Source organism: Battus philenor, unplaced genomic scaffold (genome assembly GCF_028537555.1).
Source record: "Battus philenor isolate CCGP_79_NKW_IND1 unplaced genomic scaffold, ilBatPhil1.0.hap1 SCAF_2, whole genome shotgun sequence".
NCBI classification, from domain to species: Eukaryota; Metazoa; Arthropoda; class Insecta; order Lepidoptera; family Papilionidae; genus Battus; species Battus philenor.
This window is the reverse complement of record NW_027181682.1, coordinates 6,382,350-6,402,412: the sequence shown is the minus strand read 5'-3', so window position 1 is coordinate 6,402,412 and position 20,063 is coordinate 6,382,350. Positions and strand designations below refer to the sequence as shown.

At 32.5% G+C, this 20,063-nt stretch overlaps 1 protein-coding gene across 1 annotated transcript; it reads left to right on the top strand.

The window, feature by feature from the left end:
* Nucleotides 1–567: 567 nt before the first annotated feature.
* Nucleotides 568–19,586, top strand: LOC137922058 (sodium-coupled monocarboxylate transporter 1-like). The gene is made up of 13 exons (XM_068764909.1): nt 568–988; nt 3,801–4,025; nt 4,737–4,896; nt 9,088–9,153; nt 12,481–12,532; nt 12,803–12,870; nt 13,362–13,516; nt 14,463–14,603; nt 15,689–15,913; nt 16,513–16,694; nt 17,178–17,416; nt 18,077–18,352; nt 19,394–19,586. Exons 2-13 carry the CDS (start codon nt 3,829–3,831, stop codon nt 19,421–19,423), a joined length of 1,791 nt encoding a protein of 596 aa, XP_068621010.1. The 5' UTR covers nt 568–988; nt 3,801–3,828; the 3' UTR covers nt 19,424–19,586.
* Nucleotides 19,587–20,063: the final 477 nt, after the last annotated feature.

Here is a 20,063-nt window from a genome sequence, read left to right as displayed (position 1 = left end):
TGTTTGAAGAGACAAGGTTGTCGCCGATATTTAACTAGTTTTCTAACGCAATAGGCACAAATTGAATAGCAAACTTTTTGAAACGTACAAAACGGTGAGTGATCACCTCAAACAGTTGCTCAATGACCAATATATTATTACTAACGAGTATTAAGGTGCTCTTAATATATATACTATATATTATACATTTAAAAAAATCTAAAATAAATGCGATACTATATAATGTTTCGTGTAGCGAAATCTTGTTTGCCAACAATTCATACAACTTGACATATTTGTGAAGTTGAATAATTGCAGAACTTTTAATCAAATCAAATCTGTATAATGAATCACAGTTTATATAAAATACACAAACGTTAGTGTAATATATATTAATTGATTACATATAATTGTTAAAAAAAATGTAATATTGGTTTTTGCCAATTAAATATTCAGCAACTCGGTCGATAAAGCAGACGCCGAACAGTTTTAGCCCGTGGTCACTAGAAGTCGCTGTAGTGTTTAAGTCGTAACATGTTGATGCGGTATGTTTGATTTGGTATTTCGCGACCGCGATTGACGGTTGTTGTTTATGTGTGGGTTATACACATTACGAAGCAATAGTTGCTGTATGAGCGTCACATGTTTCATTCAATCGTTTCGCTCTCAGATTGCTGCTTGTCGACGACGTTGTCCGACTCTAGCTGCACATGTGTTTATATTTAAGAAAATTGCGCATTTTTTTCCGAGCGACATGTGGAGAGCTATTCGTGCGTTCAGTAATGTGACATTGACATTTGTAGTGACGTGAACGTGCGGGAAATTTGAATGCAAGAAAAGTATGCTCAATAACGATGGATTAGTGTTTTTTGACGTTGTGGTACTTAACTATGTTGTGAGTGAAAGTAAACACGTGTTCATGAAATTACCGATTTAGAAACACGAATTTTTTTCGTGTCACAAATTTTATAACGGATTTTTTCGCTTCAATCGATCATTTTTTGCAAAGGTATTATAATTTTTGTGTTTTCAAATGTCAGCTTTAGGTCATAATAATAAGAACATCGAAAACTAGTATACCAGCTGCACAAAGTGATTCGTGACCTTATTTCCCTCCAATTCAAAAAAAAGAAATCGACTTATTTTTTAATTAGTAAATGTTACGGTTGACTATTGTACTAATAGTTTTTCCTCACCCATAGCTTGTAGGAATGTTTTAAAAGGGAATTTAGTTAAAATAGGAGATCACATTTTATTTATGAATAGCTTAAACTTCATACCTGTAAAAGGGTGTAGAACTAGAAAATTGAACTAGAAATTTAATCATTTTGCCCATGAAAATATGTTTAATCGCTTAAAATCCAGGCGGCAAATACAGGAAGAGGCAGAAAAATTCAAAATTCCAAGTTTAACATTTATTTAAGAAAAATCCTTTATTTTGAAAACAATACAGGCTTTCTCTTATTTTTTTTAATTTTGATATTTAGAATAAATTAATTACATGACGTTAACTCTGGTTAAGGTCGGGAAGTCGTTGAATGCTGGCAGCGCAAGACCGGTCATCGTGGCGATCTTTACGGAAGGCCAATGTCTTATAGCGCATATATAGGCATGTATCGGCTGATATGATGATGATGATGAACATTCGGCAATGTTTTATTAAACGCACAAGAGGCGTTTAATAAAATATATTTTAATAAACCAAGATTTAAAAGGCTAGTTATTAACGATTTATCTTCACAAATTTTACTCACACTAATATTTGATATATTAATTGATAAAGGTCATCGACTTTCTAGTAATTACTAGTTCTTTATACTTCAACGGTAACTTCCGTATAACCTTTTAAAAGGGCAGGGTTTTTTTATTGTTCCGGATTGGTGTCATACTATCTAATAAATAAAACAAAAATAAATGATTCTCTTATGTATTCATCTTATGTAGGAAAATTTATATAGTGGAAACTTTAGTTTTAGTATACATCAAATAAATTGGATGAAAATTGTACACGTTTAGTAATTCTTTTATCTAACTTATCGTACTGTATCATATTTTCTTGCTGGGGTTTTACATTTCGATTTCGTGATCTTGATTATTGTTAATATCATTTGCTTCGGGCCTAGGAAATTATTTAGCACATTTTTGAAATTCAACACTCCACATGAACACAATCTTTATGGTCAATCATGTCATTTTTACCTACTTTCTTTTTTTAGTATTCGACAACTTGCAAAAGTGGTAAAATTAACGCATCAAAACCATTTCTTAACGCGCATGGTAAACCTTGTTTTATGATATGTAGATCGTTTGTATCTACATCTTTCCGTAACATTTCGAACAAAATAAGAATGATTACTGAAAATTTCAATAAAATAAATAGTAGATTACACAAAGAACCAGGTGCTATCCCTTACAAGCGGCGTTCTTAGGACAGGCCTATTGTTACGATGTGGTGATGCCAGGCTTGTCTCTTCTCAGCATCCCAATTCAGTAGTAAAAAATTACAAGTAGTATGCCGAGATCATGTCGTCATCAGTCAGTGATCATGTGCCGAGATCACAAGAGAGAATATGTAAATGTTAGTGAAGTATCAGGGACTTTCCGACAAAAAATCTCAGTTTAAAACAGAAACTTTAATGTAGTCAGTTATGAAGCTCTTTTGACCAGTGTTTCTCAACCTTTTTTGTGCCATGCCCTACTTTAAAATACTTGTAGCCCACCTATGTAACATGTATAATTTTTATGTTAAAGCGAAAGAGTTAAACTCATGCCGAGTCCATTTTAGAATTTGAACAATGAACTAAACCCTTCGTCAAATAATGCAGATGACGCTTCCTTGGTTATAATCGCAAAAATTGCGTCATAAGTAATTGAGTTCAATAATGGACAATAAACTTTTGAATTTATTATTAAACGATTAATCGATTTTAAATTGTTCAGAATAAACATTGGATTTCTTTCTTACATACGTAAGCGGTCCTACACACTAGTTGACATAAGTCACCGTTATTTATGAAAATACTATTCAGATTCGTAGTGAACGCAATTGTATGTACTGTTTGTTGTAAGAACCAGCGTGTATTTTATTAAAAGTAATGGCTTATTGATATTACGTGAAAATATAACAACACTGATTAAAAAGTGGAGAAAATTAGTTTTAGCTTTCATCTAATGTGGCACAAGTTTGGTAATCACTGTTACATGGATTCGTGTTAGAACAGTTTAATAATTTTGACCATGATTCCTTGACATAGATATATAAGCATTTTTTGATTTTACACGAGTTTCTTGATGATTTATTTAGACGAAAATCTTTCTGAACTTTTATATATATTAATTTATTTGCAAACGGTTAATTAACTTAATATGATAATTGTAATGTTAGCTTCCGTTACGTTACAAATTATATTTTGTATCGTTATATTATACAATAGATTATGTGCGAAGCGATGATTTCGAAGCTGGTACTCGTTTGAGACATGTTATCTTTTTAATTTTTCTAGTAAATATATTTATTGAGAGTGCTAAAAAATAAATATATAAATAAATTTCAGCTAGTTTCCTTCAAAGTATATTGAATCTTTGATGTTAAATTTTATTTTTCTATGGTCATTGGTCGAATCCTGCAAGCTGGACAGATGACTTTGTTAAAGTCTTCGGAAGAACCCAGATGTAAAGGCTATGTCCTACTCATCCCATTGAAAATAATTGGAAACCTAAGTCTAGTAGTGGAAGTTTTACGGCTTATAAAATAACAATAATTTTTCTATTAACGATCTTAAACATGCTTTTTTGTTTTCAAAGATATGTATTTTTTACAGGCAAAAGTATAAACTAAAAAGTGACAAGATGTTTACAATGACAGAAGGGGGTTTTGGGGTTGGCGACTATGTGGCGTTTGGGATTCTATGTATCGCATCATGCGCAGGCGGCTTGTGGTATAGCGCCGTGGGTTCCCGAGCAAAAGCAGTGGTGGACATAAGAGATTATTTGCTGGGAGGAAGAGCAATGTCTACTTTCCCCGTTGCTATGTCGCTTATTGCAAGGTAAAACAGGTTTGACTTTATGTACATGATATTCGATTTATCGGTGTCTTATCCTGGAATACACGCTCTCTTTAACGCCATTTAATTAGTTTATTATCAGTAGTAAATCGTTATCTATTATTTTGAACATTTTTACATTTAATTTATATTATATTTATACTTAAGTGGATTGGAGAAAGCTTTAAAGCGGCGAAGGAAATCGAAGGAAAGAAAATCTTTTGACTATAAGTAATATTTGATACATATTTGTTTACATATTAATTTTAAACTTGTTCCATGTCTACTAATTTAGGTCGGAAGTTTGCACCTATAATGCTATAACTGCAATTTTTCTTTTAAATATCACGAGTTATATTATTGGTTGTAAGTGTAAAACCTTCAAACTTTATTTATACACCATTTCTAATGATCCTGTATAAAGTAATGGTTCTGAAATACCACGCTTAGGTTTATTTTTTATGTTGGAATGCGACTGACCAATAATTTCTAACAGTCTGTAGGGACATATAGTAAACAATTATTAATTTTATTATGTAGTAATCCGATTACTGAAAACCCTGTTTTTACAGTATTACAACCATTTAATCTATTATTTCTGAAACCATTTTTGATACGGTGTACAATATATTATTTGACATCAAATGAGCCATTTACTCCTTTAATTTTTCACCTACAACCAATCACTATATATTTTTTTTAATTCTTCATCAGTTATGTATCCGGAGTAACAATTTTGGGTACGCCAGCTGAGATCTACAATTACGGAACACAGTACTGGCTGGTGGTGGTGGGCGTGACGCTCAGCTGCGTCGTGGTGGCTTACGTCTACCTTCCAGTATTCTGTACGTTACGCCTTTCGTCGTCATACGAGGTAATCAAAAATATGTGATACTTAGAGTGAGTGGTTGTTCTCAGATATTTCTTGTTTGAATGGACAATATGTTTCTTTTATAATGGATGGAATTATTTTCTATCACCATGCTGAGCAGAACTTTCCATATATATAATAGTTTTGCTATCGTTACTGACCGGAACCGCTGCACCGCGTGATGGTTATCCGCTTTTCTAATGGTCTATAGCGGTTCCGTTCGGACTTTATTTAGTTCGACGCCGTTGCTTAGAGGCGGTAAAATTTAATTTTATCAAGTTTTTTTTTGTTATTTACCTAATAATCTTAGTATTGTAGAGGTGCAATGGATTGTCCCTATAATTTTTTGGGTCTACAAAAGAATTATTACCGATACTGCAGTACCGCCTCTTATGAAATGGCAGCGAGGTCAGGGTAGAGAAAAAACAGCAGGGACGTCGTCGCCGGTAGCGTTGAAAGCGAACTGAGGAAACGAAGTAGCCAATATTTTCGCCGGGGTCACCGGAGCGGTACAGCGGTTTCGGTAGATCTACAGTAAACGCTTTCGCTAAATTAAGTTAAAATGTTCGTTTGTTAGTAGTCGTATAAATAACCTGTCGGTAAAATACGGAAAGATTTCTTTAGCAGTATTTAAAATACGTATTTGTCTATTTATTATCTTCTTAAAAAGTGTTCATCAAAAATAAAACATTTGTTATTCTCAGTTTATCCATGTACACCATTCATCAAAAATACAGAAATACAGTCCATTTCTGTTCACATTGTTATTCATTTATTTCTTCCGTTTCCCACTTAGATTATTTTGGTAAAATTTAGCTATAACGAAGCAAATATAAAACGATTTGATTGACAGTATTACGTTTGGAATGACAGAAACTTAATTTCTATCCGGGATCTGTTTTTTTCAAGGACCATTGTTGTTGCATTGATTATATCTATGGTAAAATCTGAAGTATGTAATTGATAACGATTTTAGTCGACCGACAAAAAAAATATCAAGTGCGCATCATTGGCCGTGTAAATTTAAAAAAAAAGTTTTAGGAGACTTTTTCGTTCCTGATGATCCTGTTTTCGCACACTTATTGAAAGTCTGTCGGCGCAGTCTATAGTAGCTTCTTATAAAAGGCTACTGTGTTTATATAACAAAAAATCTTATAGTTGTGTAAAATGTCAGTGAATCAAGTAAATGATTTCCTACGCTTTTTGTGTTTTAAAATCTTATGTTTCTTTCGTCATTAATGCTACAGATATATAGTTTCTAATGTTAATGGTTATGATTACCGCTTTTTAGATGGCCACAGACCACCCATCATTTTTGGAGTAAATCAAAATGTTTGCATGTAATTAAATTGTTCTCACGGTCATTTAAATTTTACTGAATATAAAATGAACAGTATAAAAGTTGTTGCTAAGTAAAATACATTTGTATATGAAGACATCTCGAATCAATTCCTTGCTGTTGGTCGATTCATAAAATTATCTCAAGTGAATAGATCCGTGTATGGATTTTATCAGTGCCTCAGACAATCTGTCACGTCAGATAGTCGTGTCTAGCGTCTCGGACTTTGTACCGCTGCGGAAAGTGCCATGTACGTGGAATGTTATTTTATGTATACTGTCCCATTACCATTTTTTACCATTCTAAAATTTATATCCAATGGGTGTAATAATACGAATGATATTCTACTACTACTATAAGAATTATTGTTGAAAAAAATATATCTAAGATATCTAATATAAATATAACTAATGAACTTCTTCTAAAACCGCCTGCTGGTGAAATTTCGTATAATAGATAATAAAATATGGAAATCCGTTTTTAGCTGACCTTTACTCGGCTCAACGAATATTACTATCAAATTTTAAGCCTCTCAGCGTTACGATCTAAGAGATTTCGTGAAGAGTCACTACATAGATAGATTAAATATATATATACTATAGGACGGTAAAGTAATGTCGCTTTCTTAAGTTAAATTTACTCGACTGCATTTTTAACAAGAGTTTACTTCTAATAAACAATATATTACCCATCGTTAACAATCTTTAGCCATCTATTATACTAATATTCATTGTCGGGACGGTAAAAATCAATCGGTTTTTATAAAAAATGTCTACAGAAACGACATTACTCTCCGGTCATCCTAATATACGTGTGAAATCGTAGAATTCAAAATAAATAATAGCAAAATCTCTTATCAAAAATCTCAGCTGTTTAGTTGTTGTAAATGCTACCGTTTACATCTTTATCGGGTTTAAGATGGTAGAGCGCAGCAGGCGTTTGGCCAAGACCTGCTTGCAGTGACTAACTTCCACAGCTCTCTGGAAAGTCGTGGCCATGTTTATCGTGCGGTTCTCTGCTATTATTCGAATTTTAAACATTTATTCTGTTGGTGAATATGTATTTATTATATTGTATTCATAATCATCATTTAAGCCGAAGGACATCCACTACTGGACATCCAGCGTCTTCCGACTACTTTTATAAGGTCGTCTATATACCTTGTGGGTGGACTAAGACCAAATCATCGCCAAGACTTTTCATTATATACGTTTATGTAATTTTCAACACCATTAAGTGTAAACACTTACAGTAAATGAGTATTCGAACAACCTTTCGCTTTGTTGTAAAACTACTTGCGGATTAGGCAGGTGCCTTGAATTTTATAGTCTGCGGCGATTGGTGCACAGCGTGTAACAATGCAAATCTTATCGAGTTTGTTATTATACTTTATTAGCGGTATCTGTAAAGCGTTGAATTGATTAATATTATTTTACAAACACCTCAGATACTTACTTTCCTATTGAATAACGATAGAAGAATTATTGTCTCTGCGATATCTCGAATCCAGTTTTAATCGAGTTCAATACATAATTTAACATTTTCAATTCAACGATACATATAAATGAGAAAACAAATACGCATGAACCAAATAATATATTATAATGCTGTATGAATTCGAGCCTATTTTTATCAGTTATCTAAATTAAATTAGGACTATTCAAATTATCTGTCCGTTTACAACAGAAAAAACTGTAATTTTAATCTTAAATCTTAATAATTACAGTGAATTCTTGAATCTGTAACCATAATCAGTCAAGTTTATATTAAATTTTAAAATTCGCTTTGTGATAAAATTCTGCGAATTTATATTCTTAAAACTACTCAAGGCCATCGCGGCGTTTTAATAAAATATGTATTATCCATAAATCTATTAATAGTGTTTATTTCCTCCGCCGTCCATAATGAATATGTTAAAACTTTTTGATCTATTTAAATGACGTTGTGATATAATTCTCCAAAAACAATAATAGTCTATATGCAAGTGGTTCAAGTTAAGACAAAGTTGCAATTTTCCTTTGAAATTTTCCATTGTTGGGATCGAGGTTTACGTTCGCAAGACTAATTGATCTATCGCCGACATGTTAAATACTCTTTTATATATGGATGTATAACGTGTATTTTACATTTAATGTCTTTATAAATTTCCTAATGGATTATTTCCGATGTCTCAATTTATGAAACTTTAAAGTTAAAAGTTAATTTTTGTAGTAGTGGTCTGGCCCAATGATGTAAAATAAAATAATTTATCGCCTCTGTGACAATAAGAATATTTTGAATTCATTATTGTTCGTAAAAAAATAAAAATATTATTAAATGGAGTGTTTTAGCAGATTTGGTACTAACATTTGTTCTTTTGACTTATATGTTATTAATGTAAAAAATATTGAAACAAATACCTGTGTTATTTTGTTTGAGTATGGAATAAACATGAAACGATCAGTGGACTCAACTACAGTGCCAACTGGGCAGTACAAACACAACAGTTCAATAACGATAAAACTGGTTGAGAGTTTTCTGTTTATTTTAATCGATTGAGGCTTCGCTAACTATTTATCCAATTGCGTAACCTGGGTTAGAAATAATATTAGATTTTGGTATAACGTGTAATAGTAGTTTACTACTAAATGCTGTCATTAACGAATAAATTTTGAAGATAACGTTGTCACGTCCAGCTACATCATTATCGTGACGGAGATAGGAAATAAAATTTATAAACATGTCTAGGCTTATGATTTTAAAGTCAAAAGTATTGGCAATCACTATTATATATTGCAAGAAAAATTTGTGCACTGCTAATCTTAACTCGGTTTGCTAAATTATTATTTTGCATATATTGTATTTTATTTTTTTAGTATTTGGAGTTGCGGTTCAATCGACATGTACGCGCAGTTGCGTCAATTTTATTTTTATTGGACGAGGTGAGTTTGTTCATATATTTAATGTTATTTTTAATATTTTTTATAAAAAATCCTCATTATATCATGGTCTCTTGTATCTCTATGGTATGTCTATAAATTATTTTGATGTTATTTGTATATTTTTGGTGTTTTCAATAATAAATTAATTATTTCCTTTGATAACCTCTATTACATTATATATATATATATATATATATATATATATATATATATATATCTGTATATATCTATATATATATACTTTTATTGAGTGACAAAACATAAATTTAAACTATAGTTTGTACTCATGGCCGTGCACTTGACTTGTTTGCATTGATTGCGTGCGTCGTTTCTTGGCAGTAGTTTTATAATATCTATCGATTCTTAGACTTATCCTAATCCGTTTCGTTAGTATTAAGTTTTATGAAAATGATTTTTTATAATAATTCTTTATAAATAAATAGGTCTCCCAAAAACACTTAAAATTTTGGTTATAAAGAGTTCGGCGCTAACGTAAGCATGCAGATGACTAGGGTCTGCGATAATCTACTATTGTTACCTGCAGTGCCATAATTCAAACTGTTTCAAAGTAAAACCCAAACAATGACATATAAAAAGGAAGTTTAATGTTGTCTTACGTTAGTCAATACACGACGGGATTAACCGAATGAATCTGTAATTTACGCCAAGAACAGTACAATGTATCGAACATTGTATTCTACCAAGCGTGCCTAAGAGTGCAAGGAGATTTTTTTAGTTTTTTTTTCGAACCATGTTAGTTTATGTACTCTTATTTATATTAGCTTTGAGTCACGGGGTTCTACCTTATTTTTTATTTTATAGATTTGAATAAGAATCTGGTTTAAAATGTTTATTAAATATAGGATTTTAAAAAAGGCAATAGCTTTACTTTCAAAATAAAGCAAATAATAGACCCCTGTAAAAATGCATTAGGGATTCACAGTGTTTCTTTCAATTCTTTTAAATAAATGTACAGTTTATGCGGCCAAGTATCTACAAAAAATTAGCCGCTTTTAAGTTCATTGACATCTAATTATACAATTTAGACAGTGCATAAAGACATTCACGTGTATGTATATGTATATACGTATTGATTATTGCGGTAATGTGCTAGTAACAAAAATGTAATATTTTTTTATTTTTTGTGTTGTAATAGATATGTGTATATTGTTTATTCTACACTATATGAAATGTTAATTATTAAATTTAATAAATACAATAGATCTGAGATATTCGGTTAGTTATAGGACCCAGAGTGATGCGCAATATTAGTAATAGTGTGTTCCTTTTAGAAATATCGACATCAGTTCCTATCAGAGACTAGTAATATTTGTCACTTGTCTTAAATATAAGTTAAACACTTCGAAATATTGTAGTTGTAATAATAATAAAGTTGCCTTCAGAGAAATTATACGTCGAAAGTGAATAATCAGCAATTATAACTAAAGGTCGTACACTGCCTCGTTCACATTGGACTTTGGATTTTGTGCAACATTTTCGCCTACAATGATTTCATTATGACGCCATGATATATGTATATGTATATACTCACATATAAAAAAATAAACAATGAAACTGAGAAACGAGTTTGAAAACTGCTTAAATCGTTGGCTGAGTCGCATTGTAAAAACAAATGAACATGTATTATAAAACAGCACATGATTTAATTACTAACACGTAACTCTCAAGCCAATTTCAGATTATTTAATCTTTAAATTATCATAATTAATATTTAAATAGAATATTTAAACTCATTTATAATATTATGATTCATAGTGATATAAATAAATAAAAAAATACTTTACAATATCTTGTTAAATATTCATAAAAAGCAAATAAATTCACTTTATAAAATTTGTTCTGATACGTAATCTTTAAGGAATGTAGTTACTGTAAATTCAAATCGAGATGATGTAATGATGTATTTTTTTTAAATTATGAATAATTTGATTGTGTTGTTTACAAGGATTATTGTGAATGGACAATAATGCGATAGAGTGTTTAATTTACTACACGGTGGAATGTAATTCTATTTATACGTGTCAATTACGAGCCAAGGATGGCCGCGATTCCGGACTTTGTCTTAGGTCGACGTCGCGAGTTCACAACAATGGACAATGGTCAATTGACCATTTAAAAATGTGATGTTATGATCGTCATAAGAGATAAATTGGGGCTAAGTATCCTCCACTTTGAGGAATATAACCGTAAAAGCGTCTCCATTACAGATGACACGTGTAGAGGAAATTTTTAATGTTGTTATAAAAATGAATGATAGCATGTATTTTTATTTGTCGTAAAATAAATTTCACATCGGATCAAATGTAGACAAATAACCTCTTTCTTTTTATTAATTTGAGGTTTAAGGTAACAATCATTTTAAAGTAAAGGTTATCTCGGAATCCGGACATTTATTGCATAATAGTAATTACGTTAAATCAGTTATTTTATTGTACGAGTATTATTGATGGTCGTAACTTCTCGCTACTTTGTTCAATCTTATCGGTGATATTTAAAATTGAAATGATTTCTTATTTTGAACCTGATTATGTAAAATTGTAAAGAAAAAAATTCTTCTCATAAATCCATATTTATCATTGCTTCTTCTTTGAGCTGTTCTTACGTAATGATGCAACCTTCTTTAATAACACATTCTAGTCTGGTATAACTTACACATTCGTCGTTCGGTAACTGTAATCTTATTTAGATTAGTTAAAACTTAAGAAACTAGGTAAATGTCCACGGGCAAAGACGATTTCCTTAATCACAAAAAATACGTAGGCGTACTTTCATAGTTAAAACAAACAAATCATAAACAGTTTATGCTTTAAGCAAGGTAAAACTTTCCAATTTTTTTTTTCATAATTCATCATCATTATTTTAGCCGCAGGAAGTCCACTTCTGGACATGTGCTACCTATTTAGATTTCTGATAGGACCGGTTGGAATCGGCCTGCCTCCAGCTTTATCCAATGACCCTAATAAGGTGGGTGGATCTCCTAGGTTACACTTGTCAGTCCGTGCATTTCATAATCTTTAGGCCCTAGCAGGCACGTGTTCTGTGCGCTATGTGGCTTGCCCACTGCTACTTCAATTTGTCTTTCCACTAGTCTATGTCGGTTATTAATAATCATCGGTGGACGAACGATACTTTCGTATATATTCGATTGCTTCGACTCTCCTTATTATGTGCATACATTTAGACATTTGTATACACTATATCAAAGTATTGCAACATGTGATTTTAACTCTTAACCGCCATATATGTATAATGTTCAAATACATAGAAGAATTTTTCTACCCAAAATTTGATCCATTTTTGTTTCAGGTATTGTTCCTACCTATGGTCGTGTATGTTCCTGCTTTAGCATTTAATCAATGTAAGTAAAGATGTGTAGTATTACAATTTAATATGTGATATTTTCTTTAAATATTTTCAAGCGACTTACACGGAATATTTTTATGTTAGGGCTATTAAGATCGAGTTGAAATTTTTTCAAGGTATTTTTTTATTAAAAACAATGGAAACTATTTAATAATCTAATCACACAAAAATGTTATTGAATCCGGGGTTAGAACTTTTATACTTTAACATGGCTATAGTCCGTTCTTTTTTGTTTTATTTTCATTTAAATATTTTAATTTTTCAGTGACGGGTTTTAATGTTTTCGCCGTGGGGGGTACAATGGTAGTGATATGCGGGCTTTATACAGTATTAGTGAGTACTATATTATTTTATTTTTATTTATTTTTCAGTTTTGTCGATAAATATTGTTTATAATGTTATTTCATGTAATAAAATTGCTACAAATTAACCAATATTATATTGTATCCAAACCAACCAAGTTGGATATGAAACAAATCTTGATCGTTACTTGTATGTAAAATGTAAACATCACAGCATCTCATTATTTGTTTATATTATTATATATTTATAATACTTATCCCTATACATTAGGACAATACATAAATTTTTTGATAGAAATGTTATTGTGGTTTAACAAGATTTACTGAAATACCATAAATACATAGAGATAATTTTATGGTTATGTTGGACTCTTACCGGTTTAAACTACCTTTTCAACGTTTTTCAACGCTTTAAGAATAACTTAGAGAACATTTCTTCAATAGCCAACTCCCTTCTACAATAAATATGAAAACAATTAGATCAACTGTTGATATGTAATATATCATATTAAATCTTTGCAGGGAGGACTTCGTGCAGTAGTGTGGACGGATTCCGTACAAACTGGAGTCATGTTCATTGGCGTTGTGCTAGTAGCAGCGGCGGGGACCAGTGCCGTGGGTGGTTTTCAAGCAGTCCTCAATTGCGCCAGGGACTCCGGCAGATTAGATCTGTCCAAGTAAGTGTATAATTCAATGTTTCTGGGTCAAATATTAGACTGGGTTCTTGGTATGAACCTCACTTTAATTTTTATTCACATGTATAGCATTTAAGCTGCGAATTCGTCTCTTCGTAGCCCTTTATAATGTAGACTAGTTTTTGATCGACGTTAAATGGCATAACTTAGGTTCCCTTTTTTCCACACCGAGAGCCTTGTTTAAATAAAAATATAAATATGCACAGACAAACATATACAAATACATATATATCTCAAACTTAAGCTATGAAAAGTTTTATGTAATTCAGTGTAGTTCACACCTATTAAAAATTATTTCATCGCCAATTTGACCGTAACACCATTGCTGATCGTAGGCCGTCAGAGATTATTTAATCGCTTACAATGAATTAGTTTTAAGTAAATGGATTTTACTGGCTTGATTGGTAACAGTCAAGAGGTTCAGATCTGTAGCTTAGGAACGTAGATCGCAGGTAGCGTTTCTATCGCACACTTTATAGAGCCCTGTAAATAGTGTCAACAATACAATAAAAAATAATAGCACTGAACGACTGACTTTAAGGATAAGCTTCACTCTTTCTACATAGTGCGCCATCGTAGAGTTAAAAATATCGTACAGTAATTCATTAATCTTAATTAAGTTAGTTATTCGTCGTCGTTTCTGTCCATAGACGCTCACCGCAAGGCATGGGTCTCCACCAAAAATATCTATGAGGGGATATAAACGGCACGCTTGGCATGCGGATGAGCAGCGAAATCGTATATATGAAATGCAAAGTGTGAATCTGTATAAGATTACAGTCTGCGATTTTAGTTTCCCGAAATCGAACGTGCGACTTACGTTCGCATGTCTCAGTCCTCTACTGTTGGGCTGCCACTGCTAAAAAAAATAGGTGTAGTAGTCGTTCTTCTTAATTTAATTTTGTTAATCAATACATTACTATTTCAGTTGGGATTTCTCACCGTACGTTCGACAAACTGGGTGGGGTTCGTTGGTGGGTGGATTCTTGTACTGGACCTGTTTTAATTCCGTCAATCAAACGATGGTGCAAAGATATATCTCATTGCCGTCAAAGAAAAAGGCCATGATGTGAGTTTATTTCTACTATTTTTTTTTTTTTTACAATATCAATGTTTGTTGTTGTATATGTTAATTTAAAATTTAGAATATTAATGTATATTATTAATTTATTAATTATATTGTTATTGTTATTAAGAAGTTTTTTCCTTGTGCACAATTATTTTTAACACGTACGCTCTTCACTTCTAATTTAGTTACGTAAGGAAATAACACATACTTTGAATTATATTGTTAATTATAAACATTTGTTTACTGATATATACGTGATACGCATTTGCGTTATTTAGTTCATGCTATATTTGATTAGTTTTGGCGATGTAAGTCTTTGTGGCTTTTACAGTTTTAACGGAAGCTGGCGGATCTAGAATGCGCAAGTAAATAAAGCTTAATGGTAGTTATATAATAAATCGCATACGAGCATTTTCTCTGGGAAAATCACAAAAAATATGTTTCGTATTTTAAATGTGACACCTCGACATCCTTTTTTACTCTCTAACAAATATTTAAACAGGCCGTACTATTTAACCGAAGCTAGTACCTAACGCAGATATTTTGGGTTTGTCGCAAGGCATTTGCAGTTACAAATATTTAAAGGCGTGGTATAATCCGCAATTACTATTATTTATAAGTTATTAACCAAGGACCACAAAAATTCCTTTGAATATCACGTGTAGGTAGTTTTTGTTTCAATTTTTGGCGCATTTTTTGTGATTTCTGCAATCGATGATTTAGTAGGACTTCTCTATATTACATATTACTTTGTTTCCGTCGTCATAATTAAAGCCGTAGTCACTGCTGGACGTTGAACTTCTCTTTAGGTTTCAAATAAAGCTAGAGGGAATCGCCTTTGCATCCAGCGTCTTCGACGACTTTAACAAGGTAGGGTGTGGAGGTACTAAACTGTGACACCAACGGCCATCTGTTCTTAACTTGCTGTTCTACAATCCGTCGGACTATATAGGTTACTTTCGTGCGTCTATGTATCATCAGATACGTAGACAAATCCTGAGCTCTCCTCGTGGCTCGTTGAGCAGCTGTAATGGTGCAGGCAAGGTTTTTACTTTAATACAATTAATGTCAATATATTTTTTCAGGGCATTAGCAATATTCTGCGTGGGAGCTATCTTGGCGATAACGCTGTGCGTGTGGTGTGGGCTGGCGGCGTGGGCAGCGTGGGTGGGCGGCGGTTGTGCGCAGGCTGGTCGTCCTCTTGTTGACGATCGCCTGTTACCCGCCTTCGTCACCTATGTTTCTCAAGTGCAACACCTGCCCGGTCTCGCCGGTGTCTTCCTTGCGGGTGTTTTCGGAGCTGGCTTGAGGTTTATACCTTCGCAATCCGCAGTATATAATAATCATCATCGTTTCAGTCGTAGAGCATACAAAAATATTAGTTATAAATTTTTAAATCGATGCATATACAGTTTTTTCAGCAAAAATAGATTTCGAAAATCTATGGAAAATGAAAGTTATCGAAGTTATTTTTGCTCCTGTTTAGTTTCATAACTGAAAATTTATAATAATAAATATTAGTTTTCTTTTCCACAGAACAAAAAACAAGTATTACAATTTTTTTTTACATTTATTATTACGTTATGCATTGCACAGACTGGATTGGCATAAATAAATATTAACACCTCATGTCCATGACCATGACATTAACTTGTGTTAGGAGCTCTAGAGGTACTTCAATAAATATTATCAGTAAAGATAATGTATGTAACAAAAATAAAGGCGGCTAAAGAGTACGTGAGAGGGATGTCCCTAACATACGTAATTACAGTTACAATTCAAAGAGATTTTTGTTGGTGATTCTATTTTTTTTTAATTAAGATCAAAGAGAAAGCGAAGAGACAGCGTTTATTTTTGAAACATATAGAAATGACAAATGACCAATAAATAAGTGAATTGTGTGTTTCAGTTCGCTGTCGGCGGTGCTAAACGCGTGTGCATTGGTGGCCGTGGAAGACATTATGCATGGCTGGTTGCGGCTCCGTCTGAAGCCGTTCACCGAGGGTATCCTTGCGAGAAGCGTCACCGCTGCCTTGGCCATCATCTCACTACTAATGCTTTTTGTTATCGCAAAGCTCGGTGGTGTACTCGGTCAGTTTCTTTTAATTTTTCCGCGGGTTTACCAGCTTGGAAAGTTGAATAAGTCATTTCTATAAAACACCAAAAAATGATTAGAAAAAACATAAATAAATGTAATTTATAGTAAGACATGCGTATAGATAAAATTACGCTTTTTAATATCAGTTTTGTATTACATTGTACAAAATAAGTAATTAAAGAGAATCACATTATTAAAAATCTTATTAAAACGTTTAATCATTTACGGCTTAAGCTCCTAAACTTATTTAGAGTTAATACGCTTTTTTTAAACTACATTTGTTTTGTATTATTTGTATTTCATGTTAGCTATAAATTCGATTGTGAAATTTATATTACATTATTGTGTAAGTTTTATATTAATGGTAAAACTATATGCAGACTTTATTTGATAAAATAAATCAATAAATAAGCTTGTGATTTTAATTAGTTGAAAAATAGTAACTTTTTGTTTACGTGAGTTTGTCCGTCTGATAGGTGTGGCGACTGCACTGTCGGCGATCGCCGCCAGCTCCACTTGCGGCATGTTCACGTTGGGTATGGTGTGCTGGTGGGTGGGTCCACGCGGGGCCATCGCAGGCGCAGTCTCGGGCGCTGTGGTCGCCGCCACCGTTTCGCTCGGAACTCAAGCCGCCGCTGCGAGGGGCCTTCGTGCACCCCCCCTCGACTATGCCATTCAATGCCCGAACGTGAACTATCCACCTGCCGAATATCTGGTGAGTATTTCTGTGTTTATTATTTATTTACTTTAATAAGACACTAAGAGCAATTCATTATATATATTCAAAAGCTTCAGTTTCAATGTTATAGCATTGTACAAATTTAATGTTTGCCTATGCATGTGTTCACATCCTTGACAATATTTGGTTTTCACAAAATAAGATCTTAGTTGTAACCACTTTTACTTATTTTCTAGTATAGCATGAACATCTCATTTAAATCTTTGTAAATAAAAATAACTTTCTCAATGTGTTGTCACTCGCAAAACTCTATCATGGCTCGAATAGTGTAGCTATTTTTTTTCAAGTTTCTTCTGCGGAGAAAAATGCAAAAATTGTGTGGAAACTATCAAAAACTTTTTTTGCCTTAAAACCATAGAGGAAATGAAAAGAGTGTTTTCATAAAGCGTTACGATGGAAATTTAATAACATTATTTGTAAATAATCGTTTAATATTAAGACAATAACAGAATAAATAACGTGATTACGATATTTTATTGTATCTGGAAACAAAATAAAATGCAAAAAGCATTGCATTTTATTATAAATGTAGGAGCTATTTAAAACTAGTATATTCAATAAAATTTATATAACCGACCGGTAAACTTTGAAAATTCGGCAATATTAAATCTTTTTAATTTTTTTTATTTCTTCCAGGATCCAGAAGAAGTGTTTGCTCTATTCCGCATCTCGTACCATTGGATCGCGCCGTTAGGTTTACTGACGACCCTGTCTGTTGGCTGTATAGTGGGATATTTCTGTGATGATCGAAGCAAAATCAAAATGGACGCCGAGCTGTTCACGCCCGCGGTGTGGCGCCTGTTGCCCGCGGAGGCGCACGAGCACGCAGGCATCACGCGGAGAAACCTAGAAGACAAAGGCGCCGAATCACCGCCCTCGGCTCCTCTAATAATTGGCCAGCGTGTTGATAAGGCAAGTTTTATAGTTTTGATTAGGAATTTATAATTTAAATTAAAGTCAATAATATAAAAATCCGTCACAATGATTATTTCTATGTTTAACATACAGTAAAGATTCGTTATTTAATTTTTCTACTGTTAAAATAGGTCGGTGAAAAGTTCCTTCGCATTTTATCATCCGGATACATATACGAGACCTGTATCATACAGGTACCATTTTTTGACGAATTTTTACCACGTTGTGATGTAATGCTGTTGCTGTTGAAATTTTGGGAAGTCTGATAAAAATCGCGACGAGTAGTTTTGGCAGTACTCTCTTTATGTTAAGGTTAAAATGTGAGATGACACACACTGCTTAGAGAATTTTCGACAAATCAAAAAAGGCGCAAATGTGGCGGATGCTTTATCTTCACCCAGCTATACTATTATATTTTGGGAAGAGGCTAGAGATGTGTGAAGTGAAAGACAATACCCCTTCTATTGATTAATCTTGGCCGTTTTCTCCAGTAGAAAATCGAATCGATGATTCTTCCAGGCGGTAAAATTTATAATGAACAATGCCTTTTCAATCACACCATACGCAGCCACACTTTATTGCGAGTTAACCCGGATTTAACACTGTCTGTGAAGCCTGGTCGGTCTTCGACCACCACCCTTTGGCACGCTCTTATCGTACGTGATCGACTTTTTAGCACCAGTCATCAAATTCCTTAAAACGGTTAGGTTTCATTACATTTCAAATAATCACAGTACACGGTTTATGTTTTCGCGGCAAATGTTTCATTTTTGAAGTAAAATTTTAAAATGTCGATACATTTTCATATCACTCATTTCGTCATATCACTCATTTTGAAAGCAAAAAAAATAAAGATATTCACAAAATTTTAAAAATTTTACTATATTGATTAACAATTGAAATTATAACCTTTTTAATGTTATGAAATCCAGTCAGGTACATATAGTATGTAAAACTATAAGCGAAAAGACTTTCTCCGACCTATTAATACATTTTATAAATTTGGAATAAATTATTTAAAATATTTTTTTTTTCTAGATTGAAATGAACGGTGAACCAAGCAGATGAAGTGATAAATATAGACATAATTATAGACAATACAATATTTAAATGTGTAACAACAAATTAAGGTGGATGTATAAATGTGTTTTATAGTTGTAAGTTATTATTTCTTATATCTCGAATAAGCGTTAATAAATTCTTGAAAAATCATGTAATTGATTACTTGTATGCACATTAGTGCATTTATGTTTAGTAAAATATAAATTAAGAGTTCTGGTTGCGCTATTCATTAAAGCCTTATTATTTTTAGGCTTCTATTTGTCATGTATTATATGATGACACATCGATATTCATTATTAAAACATAGATTTGCTCATAGGTACATTTATACATAGCATAAACTCTCGATAAGCATTGATTTCCCACAGCTTAATAAAAATTACACGAAAAAAATGAACCAAAATTTCATAATTAATCAATTATTTGTAAAGTCATTCTCTTAGAACAAAACAGATTTTAAAAAGTAAATATGTATAATACATGACGTAACAATTGTTACTATGGTCCGTGCGATAGTATTTCGTTTCATAAGCCGCAATAGAATAATCACTGTACATACATAAATGCCTTTAATGACTTTAGCTGCCATCGGTCATATAGCCACATAGTTCCAGACTTTATTGTTATGACATACACTCTTTAAAAA